A 27,613-nucleotide genomic window follows, 5' to 3' on the forward strand; every position below is an offset into this window, starting at 1 on the left:
CCTACATTTAACACTAGAGCTATATTGAGCTGTACAATAAAAAGAAACGGTCTAGAAATAAAACTCTATTGAAATAGGGCACGTTACTGTCAGCGGAAACAACGCCAAGTTTGTGGTGTTTGTGTTTTGTGGTTTTCATGGACGCTGCATTGTAGCAGTTTATTCTACTGAGCAAGTTTATTTACAATTTAGAGGTGTATTCAGAGATTTTACATTTAATTCTTGGTGGGGTCAGACTGCTTGGATCTGCACGAGAACATAGGGGCAGTGGTGCTTTTTGGCGTGCCGAAGACCCTTTGTAATTTAACGAAGCACAGCGTCCCTGTCGATCATGTGATACTTTTCAGAGCTGCTGACTGTCGGAAAGGGATTATTCGATCCATCAGGTCACTCCACAGAAGAATGAAGTCCTTTCTTTTCACCCCCCCCCCCCTCCTGTGTGGCAATTTGGAGGGAGTTAAGTGGAGACCGTTACGCTCACTAATATAATAGGTCTGCCATAGTAGTACACTATATAGGAGATCATGGTTTCATATGACCTGCTTCAGTATTGTCAACGCCCTTGATGCTGCAATAAATGTCATATTACCAACTGTGTAAAATAAGTTAAGAAAATGTGTAATACTTAAATACTAATGGAGCCAACAGTAATCCAGAAGTATGACCAGTTACTGTACTGCATTTCCAGAGCATACAATTATATAATATAATGCACTGTATGGACAAAAGTATTGGGACACACCTCTTAATCATTGAATTCAGGTGTTTCATTCAGTCCCATGCCACCGGTGTATAAAATGAAGAACCTAGCCATGCAGTCGCCTTTACAAACATTTGTGGAAGAATGGGTCGTTCTAAAGAGATCACTGAATTCAAATGTCGTGCTGTAATAGGATGCCACCTTTGCAACAAGTCAGTTTGTGAAATTTCTTCCCTCCTAGATATCATCTGTGAGGGGTATTACTGCAAAGTGGAAGCGTTTAGGAATCACAGCAACTCAGCCACAAAGTTGCAGATCAAGTAAAGTTACAGAGCCCGTTCACATAGTGCTTAAAGTCACCAACGCTTTTCTGACTCAATAACTGCAGTGCTCCAAACCTCCTCTGTCATTAACATCAGCACAAAAACTGTTTCCCGGGAGCTACATGGTAGGGCTGGGCAATTAATCTAAAAAAAACGAAACCGAAATTCTGCGAAATTAACAGACGTCGTCTTTCTCATTTTTTTTTTACCCCGGTTTCAACTGTATCTGCGTCCTCAGGAAATTACACTGTGTGGAGGCAGTTATTGGGGCATTATGCAGTGTGGAGGACAGCTATGGGGGCATTGTACTGTGTAGAAGCAGCTATGGGGGAATTATACTGTGTGGAGGGCAGTTATAGGGGCATTATACTGTGTGGAGGGCAGTTATAGGGGCATTGTACTGTGTGGAGGGCAGTTATAGGGGCATTATACTGTGTGGAGGGCAGTTATAGGGGCATTATACTGTGTGGAGGGCAGTTATAGGGGCATTATACTGTGTGGAGGGCAGTTATAGGGGCATTATACTGTGTGGAGGGCAGTTATAGGGGCATTATACTGTGTGGAGGGCAGTTATAGGGGCATTATACTGTGTGGAGGGCAGTTATAGGGGCATTGTACTGTGTGGAGGGCAGTTATAGGGGCATTATACTGTGTGGAGGGCAGTTATAGGGGCATTATACTGTGTGGAGGGCAGTTATAGGGGCATTATACTGTGTGGAGGGCAGTTATAGGGGCATTATACTGTGTGGAGGGCAGTTATAGGGGCATTATACTGTGTGGAGGGCAGTTATAGGGGCATTATACTGTGTGGAGGGCAGTTATAGGGGCATTATACTGTGTGGAGGGCAGTTATAGGGGCATTATACTGTGTGGAGGGCAGTTATAGGGGCATTATACTGTGTGGAGGGCAGTTATAGTGGCATTATACTGTGTGGAGGGCAGTTATAGGGGCATTATACTGTGTGGAGGGCAGTTATAGGGGCATTATACTGTGTGGAGGGCAGTTATTGGGGCATTGTACTGTGTGGAGGGCAGTTATAGGGGCATTGTACTGTGTGGAGGGCAGTTATAGGGGCATTGTACGGTGTGGAGGGCAGTTATAGGGGCATTGTACTGTGTGGAGGGCAGTTATAGGGGCATTATACTGTGTGGAGGGCAGTTATAGTGGCATTATACTGTGTGGAGGGCAGTTATAGGGGCATTATACTGTGTGGAGGGCAGTTATAGGGGCATTATACTGTGTGGAGGGCAGTTATAGGGGCATTATACTGTGTGGAGGGCAGTTATTGGGGCATTGTACTGTGTGGAGGGCAGTTATAGGGGCATTGTACTGTGTGGAGGGCAGTTATAGGGGCATTGTACGGTGTGGAGGGCAGTTATAGGGGCATTGTACTGTGTGGAGGGCAGTTATAGGGGCATTATACTGTGTGGAGGGCAGTTATAGGGGCATTATACTGTGTGGAGGGCAGTTATAGGGGCATTATACTGTGTGGAGGGCAGTTATAGGGGCATTATACTGTGTGGAGGGCAGTTATAGGGGCATTATACTGTGTGGAGGGCAGTTATAGGGGCATTATACTGTGTGGAGGGCAGTTATTGGGGCATTATACTGTGTGGAGGGCAGTTATAGGGGCATTGTACTGTGTGGAGGGCAGTTATAGGGGCATTGTACTGTGTGGAGGGCAGTTATAGGGGCATTATACTGTGTGGAGGGCAGTTATAGGGGCATTGTACTGTGTGGAGGGCAGTTATAGGGGCATTGTACTGTGTGGAGGGCAGTTATAGGGGCATTGTACGGTGTGGAGGGCAGTTATAGGGGCATTGTACGGTGTGGAGGGCAGTTATGGGGCATTGTACTGTGTGGAGGGCAGTTATAGGGGCATTATACTGTGTGGAGGGCAGTTATAGGGGCATTATACTGTGTGGAGGGCAGTTATAGGGGCATTATACTGTGTGGAGTGCAGTTATAGGGGCATTATACTGTGTGGAGGGCAGTTATAGGGGCATTGTACGGTGTGGAGGGCAGTTATAGGGGCATTATACTGTGTGGAGGGCATTATACTGTGTGGAGGGCAGTTATAGAGGCATTGTACTGTGTGGAGGGCAGTTATAGGGGCATTGTACGGTGTGGAGGGCAGTTATAGGGGCATTATACTGTGTGGAGGGCATTATACTGTGTGGAGGGCAGTTATAGGGGCATTATACTGTGTGGAGGGCAGTTATAGGGGCATTGTACTGTGTGGAGGGCAGTTATAGGGGCATTATACTGTGTGGAGGGCAGTTATTGGGGCATTATACTGTGTGGAGGGCAGTTATAGGGGCATTGTACTGTGTGGAGGGCAGTTATAGGGGCATTGTACTGTGTGGAGGGCAGTTATAGGGGCATTATACTGTGTGGAGGGCAGTTATAGGGGCATTGTACTGTGTGGAGGGCAGTTATAGGGGCATTGTACTGTGTGGAGGGCAGTTATAGGGGCATTGTACGGTGTGGAGGGCAGTTATAGGGGCATTGTACGGTGTGGAGGGCAGTTATGGGGCATTGTACTGTGTGGAGGGCAGTTATAGGGGCATTATACTGTGTGGAGGGCAGTTATAGGGGCATTATACTGTGTGGAGGGCAGTTATAGGGGCATTATACTGTGTGGAGTGCAGTTATAGGGGCATTATACTGTGTGGAGGGCAGTTATAGGGGCATTGTACGGTGTGGAGGGCAGTTATAGGGGCATTATACTGTGTGGAGGGCATTATACTGTGTGGAGGGCAGTTATAGAGGCATTGTACTGTGTGGAGGGCAGTTATAGGGGCATTGTACGGTGTGGAGGGCAGTTATAGGGGCATTATACTGTGTGGAGGGCATTATACTGTGTGGAGGGCAGTTATAGGGGCATTATACTGTGTGGAGGGCAGTTATAGGGGCATTGTACTGTGTGGAGGGCAGTTATAGGGGCATTGTACTGTGTGGAGGGCAGTTATAGGGGCATTATACTGTGTGGAGGGCAGTTATAGGGGCATTGTACTGTGTGGAGGGCAGTTATAGGGGCATTGTACTGTGTGGAGGGCAGTTATAGGGGCATTATACTGTGTGGAGGGCAGTTATAGGGGCATTATACTGTGTGGAGGGCAGTTATAGGGGCATTGTACTGTGTGGAGGGCAGTTATAGGGGCATTATACTGTGTGGAGGGCAGTTATAGGGGCATTGTACTGTGTGGAGGGCAGTTATAGGGGCATTGTACTGTGTGGAGGGCAGTTATAGGGGCATTGTACTGTGTGGAGGGCAGTTATAGGGGCATTGTACTGTGTGGAGGGCAGTTATAGGGGCATTGTACTGTGTGGAGGGCAGTTATAGGGGCATTATACTGTGTGGAGGGCAGTTATAGGGGCATTATACTGTGTGGAGGGCAGTTATAGGGGCATTGTACTGTGTGGAGGGCAGTTATAGGGGCATTGTACTGTGTGGAGGGCAGTTATAGGGGCATTGTACTGTGTGGAGGGCAGTTATAGGGGCATTGTACTGTGTGGAGGGCAGTTATAGGGGCATTGTACTGTGTGGAGGGCAGTTATAGGGGCATTGTACTGTGTGGAGGGCAGTTATAGGGGCATTGTACTGTGTGGAGGGCAGTTATAGGGGCATTGTACTGTGTGGAGGGCAGTTATAGGGGCATTGTACTGTGTGGAGGACAGCTACGGGACTGGGAACACGGGCTGACTCACGGTCAGCGTCTCTGGTATCATAGCGACCGCAGCTATGCACAGACTACGGAAGCCGAAGGGGGACAATCGCGGGAACCACAGCAAGTGTTACAACATCAGAGGACCCGAAGCGGGGAGGTTACATCTTAACAAAACAGTAACTGGAGATTGTAAAAATTATTTTAAAAAAAATGGGAATATAGCACTTCATCAAATCAAGAAGGAAGATCATCAAGTACATCAATTACACGTATTACTTCTTGATTTGATGCAGTGCTATATTCCCATCTTATGGAATAATGCTGGGTCCAACTTTACTCCCTAAAATGCAGATATTTCATATTGAGTCCAATAGCTCGGATACCAAAACTCAACATTTACGTGTATCCCAGATGGTGGTCCCCGTGTCCTATTCATTCTCCATGAAGATGGTTTTTTCTTAGAAATATTAACCTTGTATATGATTGTATGAGACATTCTTCTCATAGCTTTATTTCCAGCATGCAATTATCCCAGCCAGAGCCCAGTGCTGTAATCAGGTCTAATCCAGAAGAATGACGTGTATGAAACCTTCCATTTACAGAAATAAGTACTGTGATAAAACACCACCATAATATTAAGTGTGGAGGAAGTATAACCTATTTATAAGCATCACATCCTGTAAACAAGCAGTGAATATATGGTTAGTTTATTTGTACAAAGCTCGTCTTACGTATATAGATTTCTGTTGGTTGCGGCAAGCAGTGGGAAAAGCAGTGCAAATAACCAGCGTAATCTGTGTGGAATTTTGTATAATAATCTCAGAAATTCACTTAGAAAAGAAAAGGAATCAGCAAATTTAAGGCTGTTCTAAGAGAACGTGAACACGCATAAATAGGAAAAAAGTAATGTATCCCCAATTGCCATTGCATATTTATTACAATAAGCGATATCTTAAAACAAAATGCATAGGCATCGACAATGTTTAGAGGAAAAAAAGGTTTTGCCATCAACCTAAAAGTTTGGGGGAAGTGTTACTGAAGGGCTTGTCCACACACAACGGAATTGCTGCAGAAAATTTCTGCAGCAATTCCGTTGACAGTCAAAGGCTATCCACTGTGGCAAAAACGCATCATTTCCTGTGGTTTTTACATAAGAAAATGGTGCGTAAATTGCTGCGTTTTACCCAATGTTGGGAGATGGAGACCTCTCTGAAAAACGCAGCAATTCTGCACTCTTTCCCTAGCAGGAATTGACATGTTGCGGTCAGAAAAATATGCACCGCAGGTCAATTTCAGCTGAGAAATTTTACGCAGCATGTGGATGAGATTTGTTAAATCTCATCCACTATGCTGCTACTGTATTCTGCTGCGTTTTTTTCTGCCCGGAAAAAAGACGGCAATTCTGCAGCGCGTGGATGAGCCCTAAGAGCAGTGATGCAATGGAACTATCTGCCTTATCAAGTTGTGATGGTTGACTAGTTCTATGATTTTAAAAGGTCTGGATATAATATGACAAATGTAGTAGATGGCTTTAGTTGGGTTGTTGATCCAGGAATATATTCGGATTGCCATGAGGATAGTTGCAGTTGTTTTTTCCCTTCCTCTGGATCATCACTGCAGTATAATAGGTTGCACTGGATTTGTGTCTTTTTTTTTTTTTTTTTTCTTTCAACCTTGAGGTTAGACAAGGGGAACCTGCTTAAACAAACAAAATAAATGTATAGTCCATCTCGGTTGTCGAATTTTAGCCAACTTTTCTTTGTAGAACAGTCTTAAACCGGACACATTGATCGTTTGATTCGTGAACTGTTCGTTTCAGGTCCGGCCACAGCGATTTATATGGGTCCAAGTCATGACTTGGTCAATCTTCTCTTCTCTTTAACATTTAGATATTGGTTTGCATTACCCATGCTATGTTATGCTTCAGTTTATGGACAGATGACTGTCTAGTGATGTCTAGCCTCTTACTTGCTAATTGTATCTGGAAAATTATGCTTAAACCACCTTTGTGTAAAGAAGTATGATTCTACTATCGGATGCAAATATCATAAAAACAAAAATATAACCATCACATTTTGTCGCAATGGGTTATACATCTTTGTGTGACATCTTTTTTCTAGTAGAATGACAACACTTGTAAAATTGTTCTTTTTCTGAACCTGAATTACACTCTACGGGCTCATGTACATATTACAGTACCGAACCTTAATGCAGGGAATAGAAGACTCCGTACAGGCTCCATGCTCCCAGATCCGCTGTATTAATGATGCTTATTAGTGACCTTTCATAATACTTAATTTTATAGCATTACGCTACTGACTATGGGCACAATCGTGAGGATGCCATAGAGTAGAATTCTATTTCAGAAGAGGTAATTGATAATTGAAGTTCATAAACTTAGATGTAATTGATATAAGGTCAATCCTGTGTGTTAAGAGACACACAGGACCAGCTCTCAGTCGAGCCGTCAGTTCGGCTGAACTGACGGAATCAATTAAAGGAGAACGATACAGCTTCTATGTATACAGAATACATAGAATCTGTATCGGAAAAGTAAAAAAAATAGAATAAATTAATTCTTAAAGAGCACCTTTCACCTGTCCATACATGTGCACCATGTAATAGGCAGTGCTGCACAAACCTTGTCTCACTTCCACTCTGTTATCTTTGGCGCCCAATATGTAAATAACCCCCAGAACTGTCAATGGGTCGTTTCTTTATTTCTGAACGGCATGGGGGCGTGTAACTTATTGCTCTGACACTGTCCGATTAACTACGGACATTGTCAGGGCGGCTTTTGCTGTGTGATATCTCTCATAAGATCACAGTCTTGTCATTCTGCAGAGCGTGCGTGAGCGCCCTCACGCATGAACGGAAGCCCGTTTGCGCGCACATCTTTGACGTTGCCGCCTCCGACGATAGTCCCGCCGCCACGGACCAGAAGACGAGAAAATGGAAGATCTATACAAACCTGGATGTGAGTAGATCTTCTTCTCCTCGTCTTTTGTTCCGTGGTGGTAGGAGTATCGTCCGGGGCGGTGACGTCTGAGATGTGCGTGCATACAGACATACGCGCGCATGCGTGCACGCTCTCTGCAGAATGACTAGACTGTGAGATCACACGGCACAAGCCGACCTAACACTGTCCGTAGCTGATTGGACGGTTTCAGAGCGATAAGTTACACATCTCCATGCCATAAAGAAACGCCCTATTGACAGATCAGGGGGTTATTTACATATCAGGCGCCAAATATAACTGCACCGATATCTAAATAACAAAGGAGGATAGAAAAAAAATTAAAGTGAGTCAAGGTTTGTGCAGCCCTGCCTATTACATGCTGCACTCAGCTGCACATATATGGGCAAGTGAAAGGTTCTTTTTAAAAACACAAAAAACATTAATAAAACAAATACATTCTAAAGTGTACATAGCCGTTGCTTACACTACCGGTTAAAAGTTTTGGGTCACTTAGAAATTTCCTTATTTTTGCAAGAAAAGCACAGTTTTTTTCAATGAAGATAACATTAAATTAATTGGAAATACATTCTATACATTGTTAATGTGCTAAATGACTATTCTAGCTGTAAACGTCTGGTTTTTAATGCAATATCTACATAGGTGTATAGAGGCCCATTTCCAGCAACCATCACTCCAATGTTCTAACGGTACATTGTGTTTGCGAACTGTGTTAGAAGGCTAATGGATGATTAGAAAACACTTGAAAACCCTTGTGCAATTATGTTAGCACCGCTGTAAACCGTTTTGCTGTTTAGAGGAGCTATAAAACTGACCTTCCTTTGAGCTAGTTGAGAATCTGGAGCATTACATTTGTGGGTTCGATTAAACTCTCAAAATGGCTAGAAAAAGAGAGCTTTCATGTGAAACTCGACAGTCTATTCTTGTTCTTAGAAATTAAGGCTATTCCATGCGAGAAGATTTCCTACAACGGTGTGTACTACTCCCTTCAGAGGACAGCACAACCAGGCTCTAACCAGAGTAGAAAGAGAAGTGGGAGGCCCCTCTGCACAACTGAGCAACAAGACAAGTACATTAGAGTCTCTAGTTTGAGAAATAGACGCCTCACAGGTCCTCAACTGGCAGCTTCATTAAATAGTACCCGCAAAACGCCAGTGTCAACAGTGAAGAGGCAACTCCGGGATGCTGGCCTTCAGGGCAGAGTGGCAAAGAAAAAGCCATATCTGAGACTGGCTAATAAAAGGAAAAGATTAATATGGGCAAAAGCACACAGACATTGGACAGAGGAAGATTGGAAAAAAGTGTTATGGACAGACGAATCGAAGTTTGAGGTGTTTGGATCACACAGAAGAACATTTGTGAGACGCAGAACAACTGAAAAGATGCTGGAAGAGTGCCTGACGCCATCTGTCAAGCATGGTGGAGGTAATGTGATGGTCTGGGGTTGCTTTGGTGCTGGTAAAGTGGGAGATTTGTACAAGGTAAAAGGGATTTTGAATAAGGAAGGCTATCAATCCATTTTGCAACGCCATGCCATACCCCGTGGCCAGCGCTTGATTGGAGCCAATTTCATCCTACAACAGGACAATGACCCAAAGCACACCTCCAAATGATGCAAGAACTATTTAGGGAAGAAGCAGGCAGCTGGTATTCTATCTGTAATGGAGTGGCCAGCGCAGTCACCATATCTCAACCCCATAGAGCTGTTGTGGGAGCAGCTTGACCGTATGGTACGCAAGAAGTGCCCATCAAGCCAATCCAACTAGTGGGAGGACCATCTGGAAGCATGGGGTGAAATTTCTCCCGATTACCTCAGCAAATTAACAGCTAGAATGCCAAAGATCTGCAATGCTGTAATTGCTGCAAATGGAGCATTCTTTGACGAAAGCAAAGTTTGAAGGAGAAAATTATTATTTTAAATAAAAATCATTATTTCTAACCTTGTCAATGTCTTAACTATATTTTCTCGTCATTTTGCAACTCATTTGATAAATATAAGTGTGAGTTTTCATGGAAACACAAAATTGTCTGGGTTACCCCAAACTTTTGAACGGTAGTGTGTATATATAATGACAAGTTTCACAACTGCATTATATATAATCAAGCAAATGATTTCTGTGTAACACAGATAATTTCTTACCGAGATTATCAAGAAGCTGTTTAATCTTCATGGGTTAACTGAATTTGGGATTTATTTAATGCTTAGCCCAGACTCCCAGACTTCCTGTGATAAATGGCAAGTTCCTATTTTACTATCGAAGCCTTCACAAGGTCATCATTTATAATACTTGTCAATAAGCTTATAATTCACCTTTACTTTTCCTCTCTGCTTCCTCCCACAGGGAAACTGTGTAAACCTGACTGAGGCTCTGACACTCTATGAAGAACAGCTGAACGTGCTTTATTGCCCTGTAGAATTCTCGAAGGAGATCGTGTGTGTTCCCTCCTACATGGAGCTGTATCCTTTGTAAACTCGGAACTAACAATTCTGCCTCAACATTCATATTGCTAGGAAGGAGAATTCTGTTAGAAAAACAAGTAATTATTGTAGTAATTTATATATTAAAGATAGGTGGGATATTAGCACTGTGATAGTACAAACATTTGTATTTCTGCAGTTATGTCTCAATAAGTAATAGTGGTCAGACTTCTATACCTACTGCATATAATCAAGCCTCATTGTAAGGCCTCATGCCCACTTCAGATTTTTTCGTCAGGGTGCTATCCGTTGTTTTAACAGAACCGTGCAGCCGTTCCATCAAAAATAGGACCGGTCCTACTCCTGTCCGTTTTTGACGGAGAAGTCTCAGCCTTTTTATTGATTTGGTCCGTGAAACAACGGACTGCACACGGAAGCCATACGTGTGCGGTCCGTGTGTTTCACGGAACTGTCATTCGCGGCCGTAGAACAGCCGACGGAAGTGTGCATGAGGCCTAAGAGGTAAATCATCCCTGAATTACAAAATGTTGGTCAGGATAAACTTTATGGCTAAAAATTAAAAGCTATAGTAGTTAAAGAGGCTCTGTCACCAGATTATAAGTGCCCTATCTCCTACATAATCTGATCGGCGCTGTAATGTAGATAACAACAGTTGTTTTTATTTTGAAAAACGATCATTTTTGAGCAAGTTATGAGCAATTTTAGATTTATGCTAATTACTTTCTTAATGACCAACTGGGCGGGTTTTTACTTTTTGACCAAGTGGGCGTTGTACAGAGGAGTGTATGACGCTGACCAATCAGCGTCATACACTTCTCAAAAGTTTTATGAGGACATGGGCGGGTTAGCTATTCCATGCATCTTGGAGATCCTGCAACTATTCTTCTTTAGACTTTCACTGTCTCACTTGGATCTACCTATGCAGGTAATCTCATACAACCTTGAATCTGTTTCAAAATTCATTTTTCACTAAAGATAATCATTTATGACCTTTCCCGTGTTTGTGGGGTCATAGCCCTTCTGCATAGTGAAGATGGGACTGTTCCAACCCTTCCCTTTGTTAGTATTGCATGATGAATGAGAATCTACCGCTTCGCTTTGAGGATTCCATTATTACTACACTTTTTCCAACGGCATTAGCTTAAAGAGGCTGTCACCAGATTTTGCAACCCCTATCTGCTATTGCAGCAGATCGGCGCTGGAATGTAGATTACAGTAACGTTTTTATTTTTTAAAAACGAGCATTTTTGGCCAAGTTATGACCATTTTTGTATTTATGCAAATGAGGCTTGCAAAAGTCCAACTGGGCGTGTATTATGTGCGTACATCGGGGCGTTTTTACAACTTTTACTAGCTGGGAGTTCTGACGAGAAGTATCATCCACTTCTCTACACAACGCCCAGCTTCTGGCAGTGCAGACACACAGCGTGTTCTCGAGAGATCACGCTGTGACGTCACTCACTTCCTGCCCCAGGTCCTGCATCGTGTCGGCACCAGAGGCTACAGTTGATTCTGCAGCAGCATCAGCGTTTGCAGGTAAGTAGCTACATCGACTTACCTGCAAACGCCGATGCTGCTGCAGAATCAACTGTAGCCTCTGGTGCCGATGTGTCCTCGCTCGTCCGACACGATGCAGGACCTGGGGCAGGAAGTGAGTGACGTCACAGCGTGATCTCTCGAGAACACGCTGTGTGTCTGTGCACTGCCAGAAGCTGGGCGTTCTGAAGAGAAGTGGATGATACTTCTCGTCAGAACGCCCAGCTAGTAAAAGTAGTAAAAATGCCCAGATGTACGCACATAATACACGCCCACTTGGACTTTTGCAAGCCTCATTTGCATAAATACAAAAATGGTCATAACTTGGCCAAAAATGCTCGTTTTTTAAAAATAAAAACGTTACTGTAATCTACATTGCAGCGCCTATCTGCTGCAATAGCAGATAGGGGTTGCAAAATCTGGTGACAGAGCCTCTTTAAATGCAGTCTGTATACACAGAAAGCACCTAAATTCCTATTCATAGTCCCTTTTATATAATTAAAAGGAATTTGTCAGCAGTTTTGGCCTCTTTAAAACAGCGAACAGTGCTATACACAGGACAGGAGAGCAGAGTAACCATACCTGTGATGTGGCAAGTTGCATGACCGAGAAATCTACGTTTATATGTCCCCGATGCCGCGATCGCAAGTGCCACGGAGGCAGCCCTTTCATGTTCAGTGCTTTGGGCTCTCTTTACTGAACAATACCACAAAACAAAGAGATTCCACAGCACTGGATCGCAGCTGAGTGCACGCCTCAATAAGACCCGGTCCACGGTCCTCCGTATCAAGCACACAAAATGGACAGAGGCATGCTTGAGAAAGGTTCTGTTGGACTGAAACGTTGCACGGGTGAATAAACTGCTGATATTCTTTTGGAAGTGCTGCGTCTGTCCATTTTTTGTGTGCTTTTTACTGAACACTGCCTGTCCCTTCCCCCTGGTCTGTGGGTTCAAAACTGCTGACAGATTCCCTTTAAAGACGCTACAAACAGTTAAGGAAGTTATTTATTTTTAACAATCCCTGCTCCGTGGCCGCTGATCATGTTGTTTCTTGGAATCCGCTTATATCGCAGCTAAGCATTACACAGTTCCTAATAAAATGTGTTTTCCAGGTATCCCCTCTATTACCGCTTTAGGCTCCAATAGAATATCTTCCTCCAGAGCACCAAATCACTGCATGGACATACTGTAGTGTTAAAGGGAACGTGTCATCAGAAAATGATCTATTGTTTAAACCAAGTTTTTATGTTAAACATATTTTTTTCAGAATTCCTGGTGATATTTTTTATAATTTTTTTTAATGTCATTATCTATATTAAAAATAATGATCCTCACAATGGAGTGACACTTCCTGTTCTGTAGAGATCACTTCTCAGAAGTGATCTCCTTATTATACAGGCAGAATTACAATGAAAGGTAACACCTCTATATATAGATAATACAGGATCTATGATTGAAATTAAGTGATGGACACAACTCCTATCCGTACCTGCACAATGACCTCTGCACAGGTCTAGAAAACAATCCCATAGAAATCAATGGGTCCCCTCCTGTTCACAGGTTGCTTTAAATCGTATCTCTAAATGTTGTTTATAGCAGCCCAGGCTAGGTGGCTGCCCCATAATTATGTACAGAAAATAGAATTTAAAAAAAAATCTGCAATCAAAAAAATTCAAAGAGATTAGAAAAATTACTACATTTTTTTATTTCTTTTGGCGGAGGCTCCTTTAGGATGCAGTAGCGTAGTCTACTAAACTATTCCATTCTTCTTAAAAGAAAAGACAATAAAGTATACTAACATATACTAGCCTGACGGAGCCCAATAGGACACCTTTCAGGCTAATGGAGCCCTATGGAGACGTTTATTGTGTATGTCGAGAGCTTTTACAATGTACACAATAAACGAAGGGCAGAAACATCATCTGACTGGGGCCTTACTTGAAATAAAACATTGTTTAGCTTGCAGCAATTTATATAATATTTTTCCTATAATTAGAAATAAACTTCAATTAAGTCCACTTCAATTTTACCAAAAATCTTCACTGAAACTGTGAAGTTTATCAAACTACCAGTGAACTGAAAAGTGCAGAAGCTCAACATCTGGTGAACATGTGCCAGGCTGAGAATCACTTCAGCAGATGAGAGAAATGATGGAACACACTTGTATGTTCAGAAGTTTTTCCACTTAGTTGTTGTTGTTGTTGTGCTTTTTATAGCAATTGGTTTTGTAGCTTTCAGTAATGTTTTGTGTTTTTAAAGAACATGGGATACTCAATTTATAGGCCATAAACTACCTATGTGAATTTCACATGTTTAGGGTATGATCACAATAGCATTTCAGTGTTACATTTTTATTTATTTTAAATAAATATATAAATGGATTATTCTTCTGTCAGATCTCAAGGGTTTGTAATGAATGCTAATATGCTCTTTTTGGCCTCCGTTTCAATTTGTTGCTGCATTTTCACTCCAGTTTAAAAAAAATAAAAAGCTACTTTTTAAATCCATTTATCATCCGTTTTCCACAGACGCTGTCTTGAGTCGGTGCTTGCCTTTAGGGTGCAGTTAGATCATTTGGATGCACAGGATGGCACAGACAGGGTACCAATGACAACATGTCTGAAAGAAAGGAAGCCTATTCATTTATATCCATGGAACGGAAATATTTTTCACATCACTCATGTCCTGGTAGTTTTAGTTCGGTTTCTTATGTGATAAATGATTATTACGGTGCAAGGCTTGGGCATTTAGACCATTAACATAGTGCAAGAAGCATCTAAAGTGCTATTATCTCCAAGTACCTCAGATACACACAAAGATTTAACTCCAAGCAGACAGATGTGCCGTCATTACACAGCGTGATTGTGCAGATTTTCTAGGATTACAATTATTTGCCATAAAAAATTAGTTTGGACATTTCAGCAATAATTGAGGTACGTCACATACATTTGGTAGCAAAGAGAAATCCGGCTACTTATTTCTGTGTACTACAAGTCTAACCGTAGCAGTAATGTTTCCTGTGTCCCTGTTACTCAACATTACCTATTTTGCTGTCACTCTGTCATACTTATCGGTCCCTAGTCACGGTTGTTGGTTTTCATGTTGGACCTGATTTAGACTAATGCTGTAATTTTTAACACTAAGTTAGTCCTTCAAAAATAAACAAATTGAGACAGACCAAGGAGAGGAGGAAAGGAAAGCAAAAAAAAAAAATTCACAGGCAATTTATTCTTGCCACAGTAAAAGTAGTTCCGATAACAGGTCTCAGAAAAGTGTACTACCTCCATAGGCTGAAACAGCTGTAATGTCAACTAGACCTATGATTCTGGGGATACCCTGGGAGTGGTTGTCCTTTGCAGGAGTTCTGGAAGCGGGTATCCATACGTGGTGGCAGCAATTTAACTGGATGCGGGTGACAAATCTCCACATGTGCTCATAGATCTGTATGTGAGGCCACCATCTCAGACCTAGCATATTTTGGGCAGTAAATGACATTAGTATTTGTAAGCTAAAACCAAGAGTGGTTCCAAAACACCGATGAGGTACACGTCTTTAAAGTGTAGCTAAATGTTCGACAAACTTCTGACATGTCATAGTGACATGTCAGAAGTTTGTATTGGTGGGGGTCTGAGCACGGAGACCCCCACCAATCGCTAGAACAAAGCAGCTGAAGCGTTCGTGTTCCGGAAAAAGCCGAACAGACACGAAGCGTCTGAGCGCTCACACGAACTCTTCAGCTGCTTCGTTCTAGTGATTGGTGGGGGTCTCCGTGCTCAGACCCCCACCAATCCAAACTTCTGACATGTCACTATGCCATGTCAGAAGTTTGTCGAACGTTTAGCTACACTTTAAATAATAGTTTTTCTACTCCTAATTTTGGCTTACAAATACTGATGCAAAATACTGACCAAAATACACAAGCGTGAATGAAACCTTAGCCTGATAAGGAAAGACCAAAACACATACAGGCTGTTACTGCGCTAACAACAGGTCCAAACAGTCGGTATGTTCACACACAAACTCAAAAACTTCTGAAAATACGTAGCTGTTTTCAAGGGAAAACAGCTCCTGATTTTCATAAGCTTTTTAAGCCACTCGCGATTTTCGCTGCGTTTCTTACGCCCGTTTTTGGAGCTGTTTTCTATAGAGTCGATAAAAAACTGCTCCAAAAACGTCCCAAGAAGTGACCTGCACTTCTTTTTCGCGGCCCATCGGAACCGAACTCAGTTTTTCCCATTGAACTCAATGGGCAGATGTTTGGAGGCGTTCTGCTTCAGTTTTTTAGGCCATGTGAACATACCATTATAAATTAGGAAATCTGCGGAATCTCCAATTTAAAGAGGCTCTGTCACCAGATTAAAAATGCCCCATCTCCTACATCATTTTATCGGCGCTGGAATGTAGTTAACAGCAGTGTTTTTTATTTTGAGAAACAAAATTTTTTCAGCAAGTTATGACCTTTATTACATTTATGTCAATTAGTTTCTTAATGCCCAAGTGGGCGTTTTTTAACTTTTAACCAAGTGGGCGTATTACAAAGAAGTGTATGACGCTGACCGATCCGCATCATACGCTTCTCTCCATTACACCGAAGCTTGTTTAACTCTCGTTTCTGTTCGTCTTTTTCCGGAAAGCCGATGTATCGGAGTACGGGCTCATAGACTTTCTATTGAGTCGGTGCACCGTTCCGGAAAAAGCCGAACAGAAACGAAGCAGCTGAGCGCTCACACAAACTCTTCAGCTGCTTCGTTCTAGTGATTGGTGGGGGTCTCCGTGCTCAGACCCCCACCAATCCAAACTTCTGACATGTCACTATGACATGTCAGAAGTTTGTCGAACATTTAGCTACCCTTTAAATAATACTTTTTCTACTCCTAATTTTGGCTTACAAATACTAATGCAAAATACTGACCAAAATATGCTAGGCCTGAGATGGTGGCCTCACATACAGATCTATGAGCACATGTGGAGATTTGTCACCCGCATCCAGTTAAATTGCTGCCACCACGTATGGATACCCGCTTCCAGAACTCCTGCAAAGGACAACCACTCCCAGGGTATCCCCAGAATCATAGGTCTAGTTGACATTACAGCTGTTTCAGCCTATGGAGGTAGTACACTTTTCTGAGACCTGTTATCGGAAATACTTTTACTGTGGTTAAAATAAATTGCCTGTGATTTTTATTTTTTGCTTTCCTTTCCTCTTCTCCTTGGTCTGTCTCAATTTGTTTATTTTTGAAGGACTAACCTAGTGTTAAAAATTACAGCATTAGTCTAAATCGGGTCCAACATGAAAACCAACAACCGTGACTAGGGAACGATAAGTATGACAGAGTGACAGCAAAATAGGTAATGTTGAGTAACAGGGACGCAGGCCGTTCATCATGTCCATTTTGTTGTGATTGTGCCAGACATGAGCCCTTTCCTTTTACATTGTCCTTGTTCATTCATTCATGTACTGCCTTCATCGCATTATTTATGGACCGTCCACACTCAAGGATGTCTGAGCAAAGCTTGACCATGGATAAAAGTCATATACTAGCTTTTTTTTTTATTATTAAAAGAATTCTCAGTAACTGAGTAGATACCATCCATTGTTTTTTTTTAGTTCCTAAGATTTGAAAGAATAAGAATAGTCGGTAAGACCACATGCAATACAAGAGTCCACAGTAAAGGGGTTCTCCGGCTTTTATATAAATAAAGCTTATGCGTTATAAAATGCAATGTTAGATGATTTTTCTCATATAGTTTGTATTTTGATCCCTCGCCATTTTCAAGATCTCTGCTTGCATTCAGTGAATAGAAGAATTTGTTTTTATTTTTTACTTCCGGCGGCTTAAAACCTATCCTGACCATGTTTTGCTTACAGCTGCAGGCTTGTTTAAAAGAGAGCGAACACATTGCAACGTGCCACGCACCAGTGTGCGCAGCTCTTTATTAGCACGAATTTAGAAGTGATGTCCACCGTTAAACGTCATTTAGTTTTTTTTATCTAAATAGGTACCAAATTCTGTGCTGATTAATAACTTCATATTTATTTATATAGATATTAGCTCGTTGTTTCTGATACAGATCTCCAAACCCTCTGCTTAGACATCTCTTAGGGCATACTGTATACACAGTGTACTCAGTAATAATATACTATGTAGTAAAGTCCTAATCAGTACAGTATGTTGGACCTGAAGACAACGTGGTATTAAAAAGGTGGACATCTGCTTACCCAGCAATATCTTTACATTCCAATTACTGGGATAACTTGTGATAGATCTCTAAAAACACACTAAAAAATTCCGTAATATTTTGCATAATTATACAGGGTGGGCTATTTATATGGATACACCTAAATAAAATGGGAATGGTTGGTGATATTAACTTCCTGTTTGTGGCACATTAGTATATGGGAGGGGGGAAACTTTTCAAGCTGGGTGTTGACCATGGCGGCCATTTTGAAGTTGGCCATTTTGTATTGAACTTTATTTTTTTCAATGGGAAGAGGGTCATGTGACACATCAAACTTATCGAGAATTTCACAAGAAAAACAATGGTGTGCTTGGTTTTAATGTTACTTTATTCTTTCATGAGTTATTTACAAGTTTCTGACCAGTTATAAAATGTGTTCAAAGTGCTGCCCATTGTGTTGGATTGTCAATGCAACCCTCTTCTCCCACTCTTCACACACTGATAGCAACACCGCAGAAGAAATGCTAGCACAGGCTTCCAGTATCTGTAGTTTCAGTTGCTGCACATCTCGTATCTTCACAGCATCGACAATTGCCTTCAGATGACCCAAAAGATAAAAGTCTAAGGGGGTCAGATCGGGAGGCCTAGGGGGCCATTCAACTGGCCCACGACGACCAATCCACTTTCCAGGAAACTGTTCATCTAGGAATGCTCGGACCTGACACCCATAATGTCACCCATAACTTGTAAATAACTCATGAAAGAATAAAGTAACGTTAAAACCAAGCACAACATTGTTTTCCTTGTGAAATTCTCGATAAGTTTGATGTGTCACATGACCCTCTTCCCATTGAAAAAAATAAAGTTCGATACAAAATGGCCGACTTCAAAATGGCCGCCATGGTCAACACCCAGCTTGAAAGTTTTCCCCCTCCCATATACTAATGTGCCACAAACAGGAAGTTAATATCACCAACCATTCCCATTTTATTTAGGTGTATCCATATAAATGGCCCACCCTGTATAGTTCCTTACATACCTCCCAACATTTGCATTCCTTTCGTGGGACACACTAAGCCTTGCCCCTGACTCACCTGGCAATGCCCACTAAACATCAAGGGAACTCACTCTTTTATGCAAATTTGCATAGATAGGCTCTGCCCACTTTGTGACTCGTTTATAAGACAATTCCGCTGGGCGAATAGTCTAATTAATTTGACTAATTCGTCCTCATGGCCTCTGGCGATTCTGTTTTGTAACAGAATCGTTAAATCTATTTTTTTAGTGGCGCTGTGCTGCATGAGGAAGCTCCACCCCGCCGCCTCGTCACTGCCTGATCTTTCCCGTCTGACAATCTGCGCCCGTTCCATCTCTGCTTCTCTATCGAACTGCTGTTCAGTAGTGAACAAAATTATACAGTACGAAACAGCAGTTCCTTGGGGAAGCAGACACTCCTAGTATATAGCTACACTGCCCTGTATTTAGCACTCCCCCTTGCACATCGCGCCTTTCCACCCTTGCTGGTCGCACACCCCCTTTCAGATCTCACCCCCCCCCCCCTTCCAGATTGCACTACTGTAGCTCCCACTAGGAGCTGTATCCCTGGTCAAAGTGTCGGCAACCTCTGGCCGGGGGATTCAGCCCCTAGTGGCAGCTACAGTCGCCGCTATCTACAAGAAAAATGGGGTGGGTTGCTGCAATCCACAAGGGGGGGTGGGAGTGTGGTCTTCATGTGAGGCTGCGATTTACAAGGGGGGGTGGGGGCTGCAATCTACATATGGGGGTGCGATCTACAAGGGTGTGCGGTGGTGCTCCGATCTACAATGAGGGGGTTGGGGGTGCGGTATATAGGTGGTGTGGGTACTTTCTGCAAGGGGGTGCTTATCTGCAAGTGTGTGGGGTGGCACTGTTACTATATTGGAGCACTGTGTCACTATATGGGGCACTGTATAACTATATGGGGGTACCGTGCCAATATATGGGGGCCCTGTGTCACTATATGGGGGCCCTGTGTCACTATATGGGGGACCTTTGTCACTATGTGGGGGCTTTGTGTCACTAAATGTGGACCTTGTGTTACTATATGTGGGCCCTGTGTTACTATTTGGGGACACTGTGTCACTATATGTGGAGTGGATGAGGTGGTGACGGGCAGAGAGGGATGTTAGTGCACGCAGCGCATTTATTGATTATAGATTCTGTTAACCTGTTCCCTGCCGGGGAACACAGAAATTATAATCAATTAGATAGACATTTTTCCAATAGTATTTCTGATAAAGTATTTGTAGAGGTTAAAAGTTGTGAAATTACATACAATTATTATAGTAATATATGATAAAAAGTTGTTTATATAAAGAAAATAATTTATTAAATGATCTCTTGGTATTTTTTTCAGTTTATTTAACCAGTTCAGGACCGGGCTATTTTGAGCCTTCAGGACCAGACAACTTTAAGCCATTTTTAGCACGTGTTAAATGGCTATAACTTTTTTATTTGTTGGGCTAGCGACGTGATTTTTGCAATGTTTTTTCTGTAGACAATGCAGGTTTCTTTTTTTTTAATCATTTTTATACACATCCTTTTTGCTATTTTAGAATTTTTAGGCTTAAAATTTGAAAATAATAGTAAAAAAAATAAGCTTTTTTTATGTTCAGCTTATTTTTTTGGGTAATAACATAAATTTACCCTAAAATAGACCTTTTATTTGTGATCGTCATTGTCTACCGTCAATTTTAATATATTACATGTCTATATTCGGGTAATTAGCTCAGGGCTAGCATTACGACAATGATTGGCGGGGGGGGGAAGTTTTTTGGGATGGGTATTTTATGTGTATTTATTATGAATTTTTTTTGCACTTTACTTTACTTTTATTTTTTTATTACTATGGTCTGTTCCTCAAAGCTCAGAAAAGACCTTTGGGGGACTATATATATATATATATATATATATATATATATATATATATATAATTTTTATTTATTTTTTACACCATCTTTTTCCACTGTAACTGAAGCTGCACAGCTGCCCCAGTTACAGGGGAAATCAGCCCTCTCATAGTGACTATTGTCACTAATAGGGCTGTGCTGGGTCTAGTAAGCAGCAGTCTGCCACTAACGGTTTCCTGGCGATCATGTGACCAGTCACATGATCACTGGGACCAATAGAGACATTGGCGCGGCCGCTGCCTCTATTCCTATACACAGCGCTCATTGAGAAAAGAGATCGGAGAAGACAGAAGCAGCGAAAGCTACTTCTATCCTCTCCTCAGGGTCCCCGGCAGTCACTGACTGTCGGAGACCCGACATTCAGCTGCCCGATCACTCGGGCAGCAAGCTAAAACCCACGCCATAAATAGCCTATGGCACGGGTTTTAAGGACCCTGACCGCTGGCCGTAAATACACAGCTAGCTGTCGGGAACCAGTTAACAGTAATAAGAAAATCGAGATTCAAATTGAAAATCGCCCATAGGGTTGAAAAAAAATCTAGATTTTATTTTTTAGGCAAAATCGCCCAGACCTAGTTGGAAGGTATACTCCGTATAAGTCAATTACATAATTATTAGCATCACACCTAATTGCACCTCTGTTCTTTCATGTGGCAAGAGGCTTCCCCTTTGAAGCCGAGGTCCAGTTGCAACATCTGCTGCTGTTAGCAACTCTTGTGTATTCTTCAGAATTAAAACACTAGGTGTTCGGCTTTCCATCACATACTCACTGGTGTTCGCTCCATCTAGTAGATACACGGCAACAGCTCTGCCTATAGGGATGTGAACAATTTGTCATTTTTTTTTATAATTCTATGTAAGTACACAATATCCTTTCATCATTAACTAAAAATGTATTTTTCCTATTGGAATGTGCTAGTCTTCTAGGAACTTGAGCCAGAAAACGTTATCTGTCTGTGTCTGTTCAATATCATTCTCCTTAATGAACGTTCTCCTCCAGATGGGTGTTTTACAGTATATGGAAGAAAAGCAGTTCCTGAGTACTCTGAAGATCAACCCCTTCCACGCTGCATGGAGCATATTAGGCTTAGCACCTGCTGCATGTGGGCATTGTGAAAACCTTAAATTATACTGTGTAGATAATCCTAAAAAGGATTAATACAAGTGTATGTGGCGATTTAAGATACTATTTAAGTTTGAAAAAGAGTGAATATAAAAATAATTTTTGTATGAGCTTGTATGATGTTACTTTCATCTTGTATTGTGTTTATGTTTTTCTTTCTTTCTTTTTATTGAAAAGTCAGCTTGGAGATTGTTAGCAAGCTATAAGCTGCTTGATGCACTTGAACCTAAAGAATGTGATTTTGTTTTGTTTTTTAAGATTTGTGTGTCATTAGGCTCCTAGTATTTTTAGCAGGTCTACAAAAAAAAGTGATGGTGTATATATTTTCTATATATACATGGAGAGATGCTATTTGTTCTCCATTTATAATCTTACCTATATTAACTTTAAAGGAGCACTCCCACAATTTTTTTTTATTCTCTGGCACATTAGTCACGCACAATATGTAAATTGTGGTGAAGGTAATCTTCTTACCGTTGGCTGTATTTGTGAGTTATTCACTCCTCATGTGACTAGCAATAGGACTCGCCAACTGCCACCGCGTCTCATGTGTGGACAGGAAGTCCGTTTCTCCATTCATTCCTAGAAGACTCACATCGAGGCTGTGACAGTAATGAATGGAGAAACTGACTTCCTGTCCACACATAAGACGCGGTGGCAGTTGGCGGGCCCTATGCTGGTCTCATGACACAGCTGAGGACCTGAAGGGAATGGAGATCTCACAAATACAGCCACCGGTAAGGAGATTATCTTCACCACAATTTACATAATGGGCCAGAGAACAAAAAAAATTGTGGGAGTGCTCCCTTAAGAACAGGGAAAACTGATACAACTCCCAGCATGGTCTGGTAGCCCCCGTTTTATAACAGCCGTTTAACCGTAGACTCTTGGTGTCCTCCACAAGGCCTTGACTTACCATTAGGTTTTTCAGGATGCATCATACATTTGTCAAGCCATCAATAGAGTGGTAAAAATGCATCATTGATCCATTTGACGGGGCCTTCTACCTTCTGACGTAGATATTGACTTTTGCAATCAAATTGTTCAAAACCAGATGTGGTACCATGTATATTTTTTTATCCTATTTGTTCCACCGTCAAGAAAACCTTAAAAACTTAAGGGAATTGGTAACTAACTTTGCAGGGAAGTTAGCCTGCAGAACTGATACAGTACTAAACATAGACCTTACTGCTTTTTAGTAATTGATCAGAGAATAATACATAATAGTAATATCCCTTATTTACAATGAACTTTCAAACCTTGTGCAACAGTTGTTTAGCAATGTTATTTTCCTTTTTATGTTTGGTGTATTGTTTGGTGCTATGTTTTGCAGACTTAATATTGCACACTTTATAGACGTTGATCAATCAGTGCTTCCATTTGAGATAGTCTGTGCCTAGTAATAACCAGAGATGTGGAGTCTTACAGAAAGCTGGAGGCCACATAGAACTAGATAAAAGTCCTACAGATCTCTATTACAAATATAGTAAAACTTACCACTAGGATTTATGCACATTACTGCTATGGGCCCTTGTGTGCTTCACATTTTATATGGAGGCACATCAAGGCTTTTTAACACTGATTCTGTATGAATACGTGAGAGAAAAAAAATGTGGCCTGCTGCATCGCATGACTTATTACTGAACTATTCTTCCCTAGAAGTATACCTTGTAGGGGAAAAATACATTGCCCAAAAGAGGCACCATATGGAGTTCCTTCGGACTTCGTAATGCAGAAACGTAGCATCTCCTGTGAGAAGCAATAAACCCATCACTACAGCATTCTAAGGGTTAATTCCCTGCCTTTTTAAAGTTTTATTTTTGAAAAGGAGCCATCAGGACAAATGCCCTACATTTGACTAGACATCTCTTACGTTTAGTCGGAGCGATATTGCATTGGAGTACAGCTTGGTTTGTTGATTTTGTATATTGATAGCTATTTATGATCTCCATCAAATACATATACTGAGTGTAGTAAAATCGACAAAATATAGATCATGCGGTTTAAAAAAAAAAAAAGTTTTCTTATGTGGTGCATTTGTGTGTCTGTCTGCCCAATTCCAGAACATAGAGTAGCAGCAATGCAAATAAGAAAGAAAAAACATAAAAATACAACTAAAGTACTTGCAATTTCACACGACTTAAAGTGTTATTGTGATCATTTGGAGAGTGAAGCGTAGAGTTGAGGATTCTGTATGTAGAACAGGCACATAAATCTTTATATCGTCTATTTGCACTAAATGCTGACTATAAAATTGAACATGACCATGTTATACAGATACATTTGAGTAATATATGGTAATTAAATTTTTGTAGGAAAGTTAAGATTTTGTTTTTTGAGTAAAATTTTTTCCTGTTGTGTAAGAAATGTGTTATAAACTACTGGTGAGAAAATCACACTGGAGTTCTTCCTTTTATTTTAGTCACAGATGTGAATGTTTTTAATTATTAAACATTAAAACATTAATATCCAACATTCTCTAATTATACAATTTATTTACTACTTAGAATTAATGGATTCCTTATCAAAAGAGATGCCTCCTGACTATGGTTCAGGCTGTTTTCTGGAGAGTTCTGCCAGTGATTTTCCTGATTCCTATTGGTTTCCGTTGAGCAGCGCCTGTCCGCTAATCACATCTATTGTTTCCATAGAAATAAATTAAAATGTACATTGGTCCAAGCGTAATAATCAGTGGATCGGGAGGGGATGGTAATTTCCAGCCATAATATGTTGTGGCCACTACCTACTTCCGAAGATAATTGAAGATCAGTAGCATATGTATCACCAACTACTTGGTTAAAGATAATGGGACATGTTTATAAAAAGTAGTGCAAAGAAAAGTGTAACCAAAAATATTCTAACATCAAAATAAGGGCAAAAAATAAATCAATCAATGAGCTTATTGGTTCCTATGAGCATCACCACTATGATTCCTCTGCACTAGTTTTCATAAGTGAGCGCCAATGGGTGTAGAAATGTCAACCAAATTTATTTAATCTGTATCTACAAGCTTTTATATGCATGTATGTTTTATTTTCCTAAATTGTATTAATTTGCTTATATAAACAAAAATGCTGTTTTGAAGAATGGTTCCACAGAACTTGTAGATTTGTCTGGAAGAACTAATACAACACTGATGTGGAACTACCCAGACATGGAATCCTTCTTCGATCCCTGGTCTTGGTGTGTTCGTCTTGTGAGAGATTATTCCTTCAATTCTGCAGAGAATACTCTCGGATAAAGATGTTCTCTCTACCGAGTGTTGACATTTTATTTAGTATGGTTACAGATGCCACGGAAATGAGCTTTTAAACCCTATTTAGACTGAGATCTATTGACAACTCTTGTTGGTCTGTTTGGCAAGTTGCACAGGACACATAAGTTCTCCATGTGTACAAACGGATGTTAAATACTGATTGATATTTTTTTTTTGATTGTTTGCACTACAAACCTGCTTCCATCTGGAAACCTGATGCATTTAGAAAACTTGATTGTTAATGATTTGATTTTTGCAAGAAGATTGCTTGCCTTGCATCTGCTGCACCATGTAGTACCTATGTTTAAGTAAAGGTACACTCTTATGACATGCATCAGTGTATTCTTATTGACTCTGTTTAAAAATAAAAATAAAAACATTGTAGTAGTGTTGTTTCTTGATAAACTACTCACCAAATTCTCAGTTCCTTCCCTGTCCCCTCATTTTCACAGCTCCTCTGTACCCGCTATCTGGGAATAAAGTGTTCATAATATTTAACTATATTTAATATTCGTAAATATACAATGCTTTTACGGCTTCCTTCACACGTATACTATATGGCAAATGTATTGGAACACGCCTCTTAGGCCCCATGCACGTGACCGTAATTTTGATCCGTAATTGCGGATCAAAATACTGATCCATTAATTTATATGGCCCACGGACAATTTCACGCATATTTACGGATAAGTGTCCGCGACATAGAAATGATCCGCAAACAATAGGACATGTCCTATTTTTTACATTTACTTATACTTTATAATGGGAGCACGGCCCACAAATGCGGGTGACAGTCCGCGGCCATCTGTGCCCGTCCTCACAGACCCTGATAACGGCTGTGACCGTGTGCAGGGGACCTTAATCATTCAATTCAGGTGGTTCATTGAGTCCCAGGGTATAAAATCAAGCACCTAGTCATTTCTGCCTTTTACAAACATTTGTGAAAGAATTGGTTATTTTTTTATTTCTTTCATTATTTTACTTTTTAAATTGTCTTTATTGTTAAAACTAGTGCCCAGCAGAGAAGGGAGCACATGATCTGTCTTCCTTGCATTTTTCTTTGTACAAGCTCATGTTTTCTGTGCTTACATTGTCCATGGACTCGTATGTAAAAAAAAAAATAATGTTCTGAGATCTGTATTTGATCTGACAAACCGCACTGTTTTAGTAGCCATGGCCTCAGATCTGCTCTTGGGACTGACATTTGAGCTAGTATTTAAACTTCAGGAACCCCTTTTAATACAGATTCTCTGGAACATTTGGACTGTGTGGTTATGGAATGTTTTGACCAAGTGGTTTTTATGAAATAAACTACTTTAATGCTACGACTGCGGGACAGTATGTATGGATTGTCTGTGTTTACAAGCAGAGTTCTATATATCATATTTTACAATGGCTTAAATGGATTTATGCATATACATCCCGTAACCTTTAACCCCTTAATGACGAGCCTATTTTGGACCTTAATGACCAGGCTATTTTTTACGTTTTTCAATCGTCGCATTCCAAGAGCTATAACCTTCTTATTTTTGCGTCGACATAGCTGTATAAGGTCTTGTTTTTTGCGGGACAAGTTGTATTTTTTAATAGCACCATTTTTAGGTACATATTATTTATTGATTAACTTTTATTAACTTTTTTTTGGGGGGGAATAGAAAAAAATCTGAAATTTCGCCACTTTTTTGCGTCCTAAATCTACGCCGTTTACCGTGTGATATAAATAACACAATAACTTTATTCAGCGGGTTGTTACGATTGCAACGATACCAAATTTGTATAGTTTTTGTATGTTTTACTACTTTTACACAGTAAAAACACTTTTTTTTCAAAATTATTTATTTTTGTGTCTCCATATTTGAAGAGCCGTAACGTTTTTATTTTTTCGCCGATGCGGTTGTATGAGGGCTTTTTTTTGCGAGGCGACTTGTAGTTTTTATTGGTACCATTTTGGAGTAGATGCGACTTTTTGATCACTTTTTATTACATTTTTTTAAAGTCAGGATTCACAGAAAACAGCAATTTTTCCATAGTTTTTTATTCTTTTTTTTACGGCGTTCACCGTGCGGGTTAAATAATGTAATAGATTTATAGTCGGGTCGTTACGGACGCGCGATACCAAATATGTGTAACTTTTTAACTTTATTTTGGTTTTTTTAATAGTAAAGCAGTTTGTAAGGGGAAAAGCTGGGTTTTTCATTTTTTTCACATTTTTTTTTTAATTAACTTTATTAAACTTTTTTTCACTTTTTTACTAGTCCCATTAGGGGACTATAATATGCGATTCTGCGATCGCATTTATAATGCACTGCAATACTTTTGTATTGCAGTGTATTACTGCCTGGCCGTTTAACACGGACAGGCATCTGCTAGGTCATGCCTGCGGCATGATCTAGCAGGCATTCATTATAGGCAGACCTGGGGGCCTTTATTAGACCCCCGGCTGCCATTAGAGACACA

General features: G+C 40.9%; 1 protein-coding gene across 1 annotated transcript in view; it reads left to right on the forward strand.

Moving 5' to 3' along the window:
* The window catches only part of SMS (spermine synthase), a 168,785-nt gene extending 143,247 nt beyond the window's left edge, over positions 1-25,538 (forward strand). Inside the window, exons 10-11 of the mRNA XM_075854047.1 lie at positions 10,015-10,130; positions 21,778-25,538. Coding sequence (XP_075710162.1) covers positions 10,015-10,130; positions 21,778-21,817 — 156 coding nt within the window. The 3' untranslated portion in view covers positions 21,818-25,538. The remainder of the gene's footprint in view (positions 1-10,014; positions 10,131-21,777) is intronic.
* Positions 25,539-27,613: the final 2,075 nt, after the last annotated feature.

This window comes from Rhinoderma darwinii, chromosome 2 (genome assembly GCF_050947455.1).
Source record: "Rhinoderma darwinii isolate aRhiDar2 chromosome 2, aRhiDar2.hap1, whole genome shotgun sequence".
NCBI classification, from domain to species: domain Eukaryota; kingdom Metazoa; phylum Chordata; class Amphibia; order Anura; family Rhinodermatidae; genus Rhinoderma; species Rhinoderma darwinii.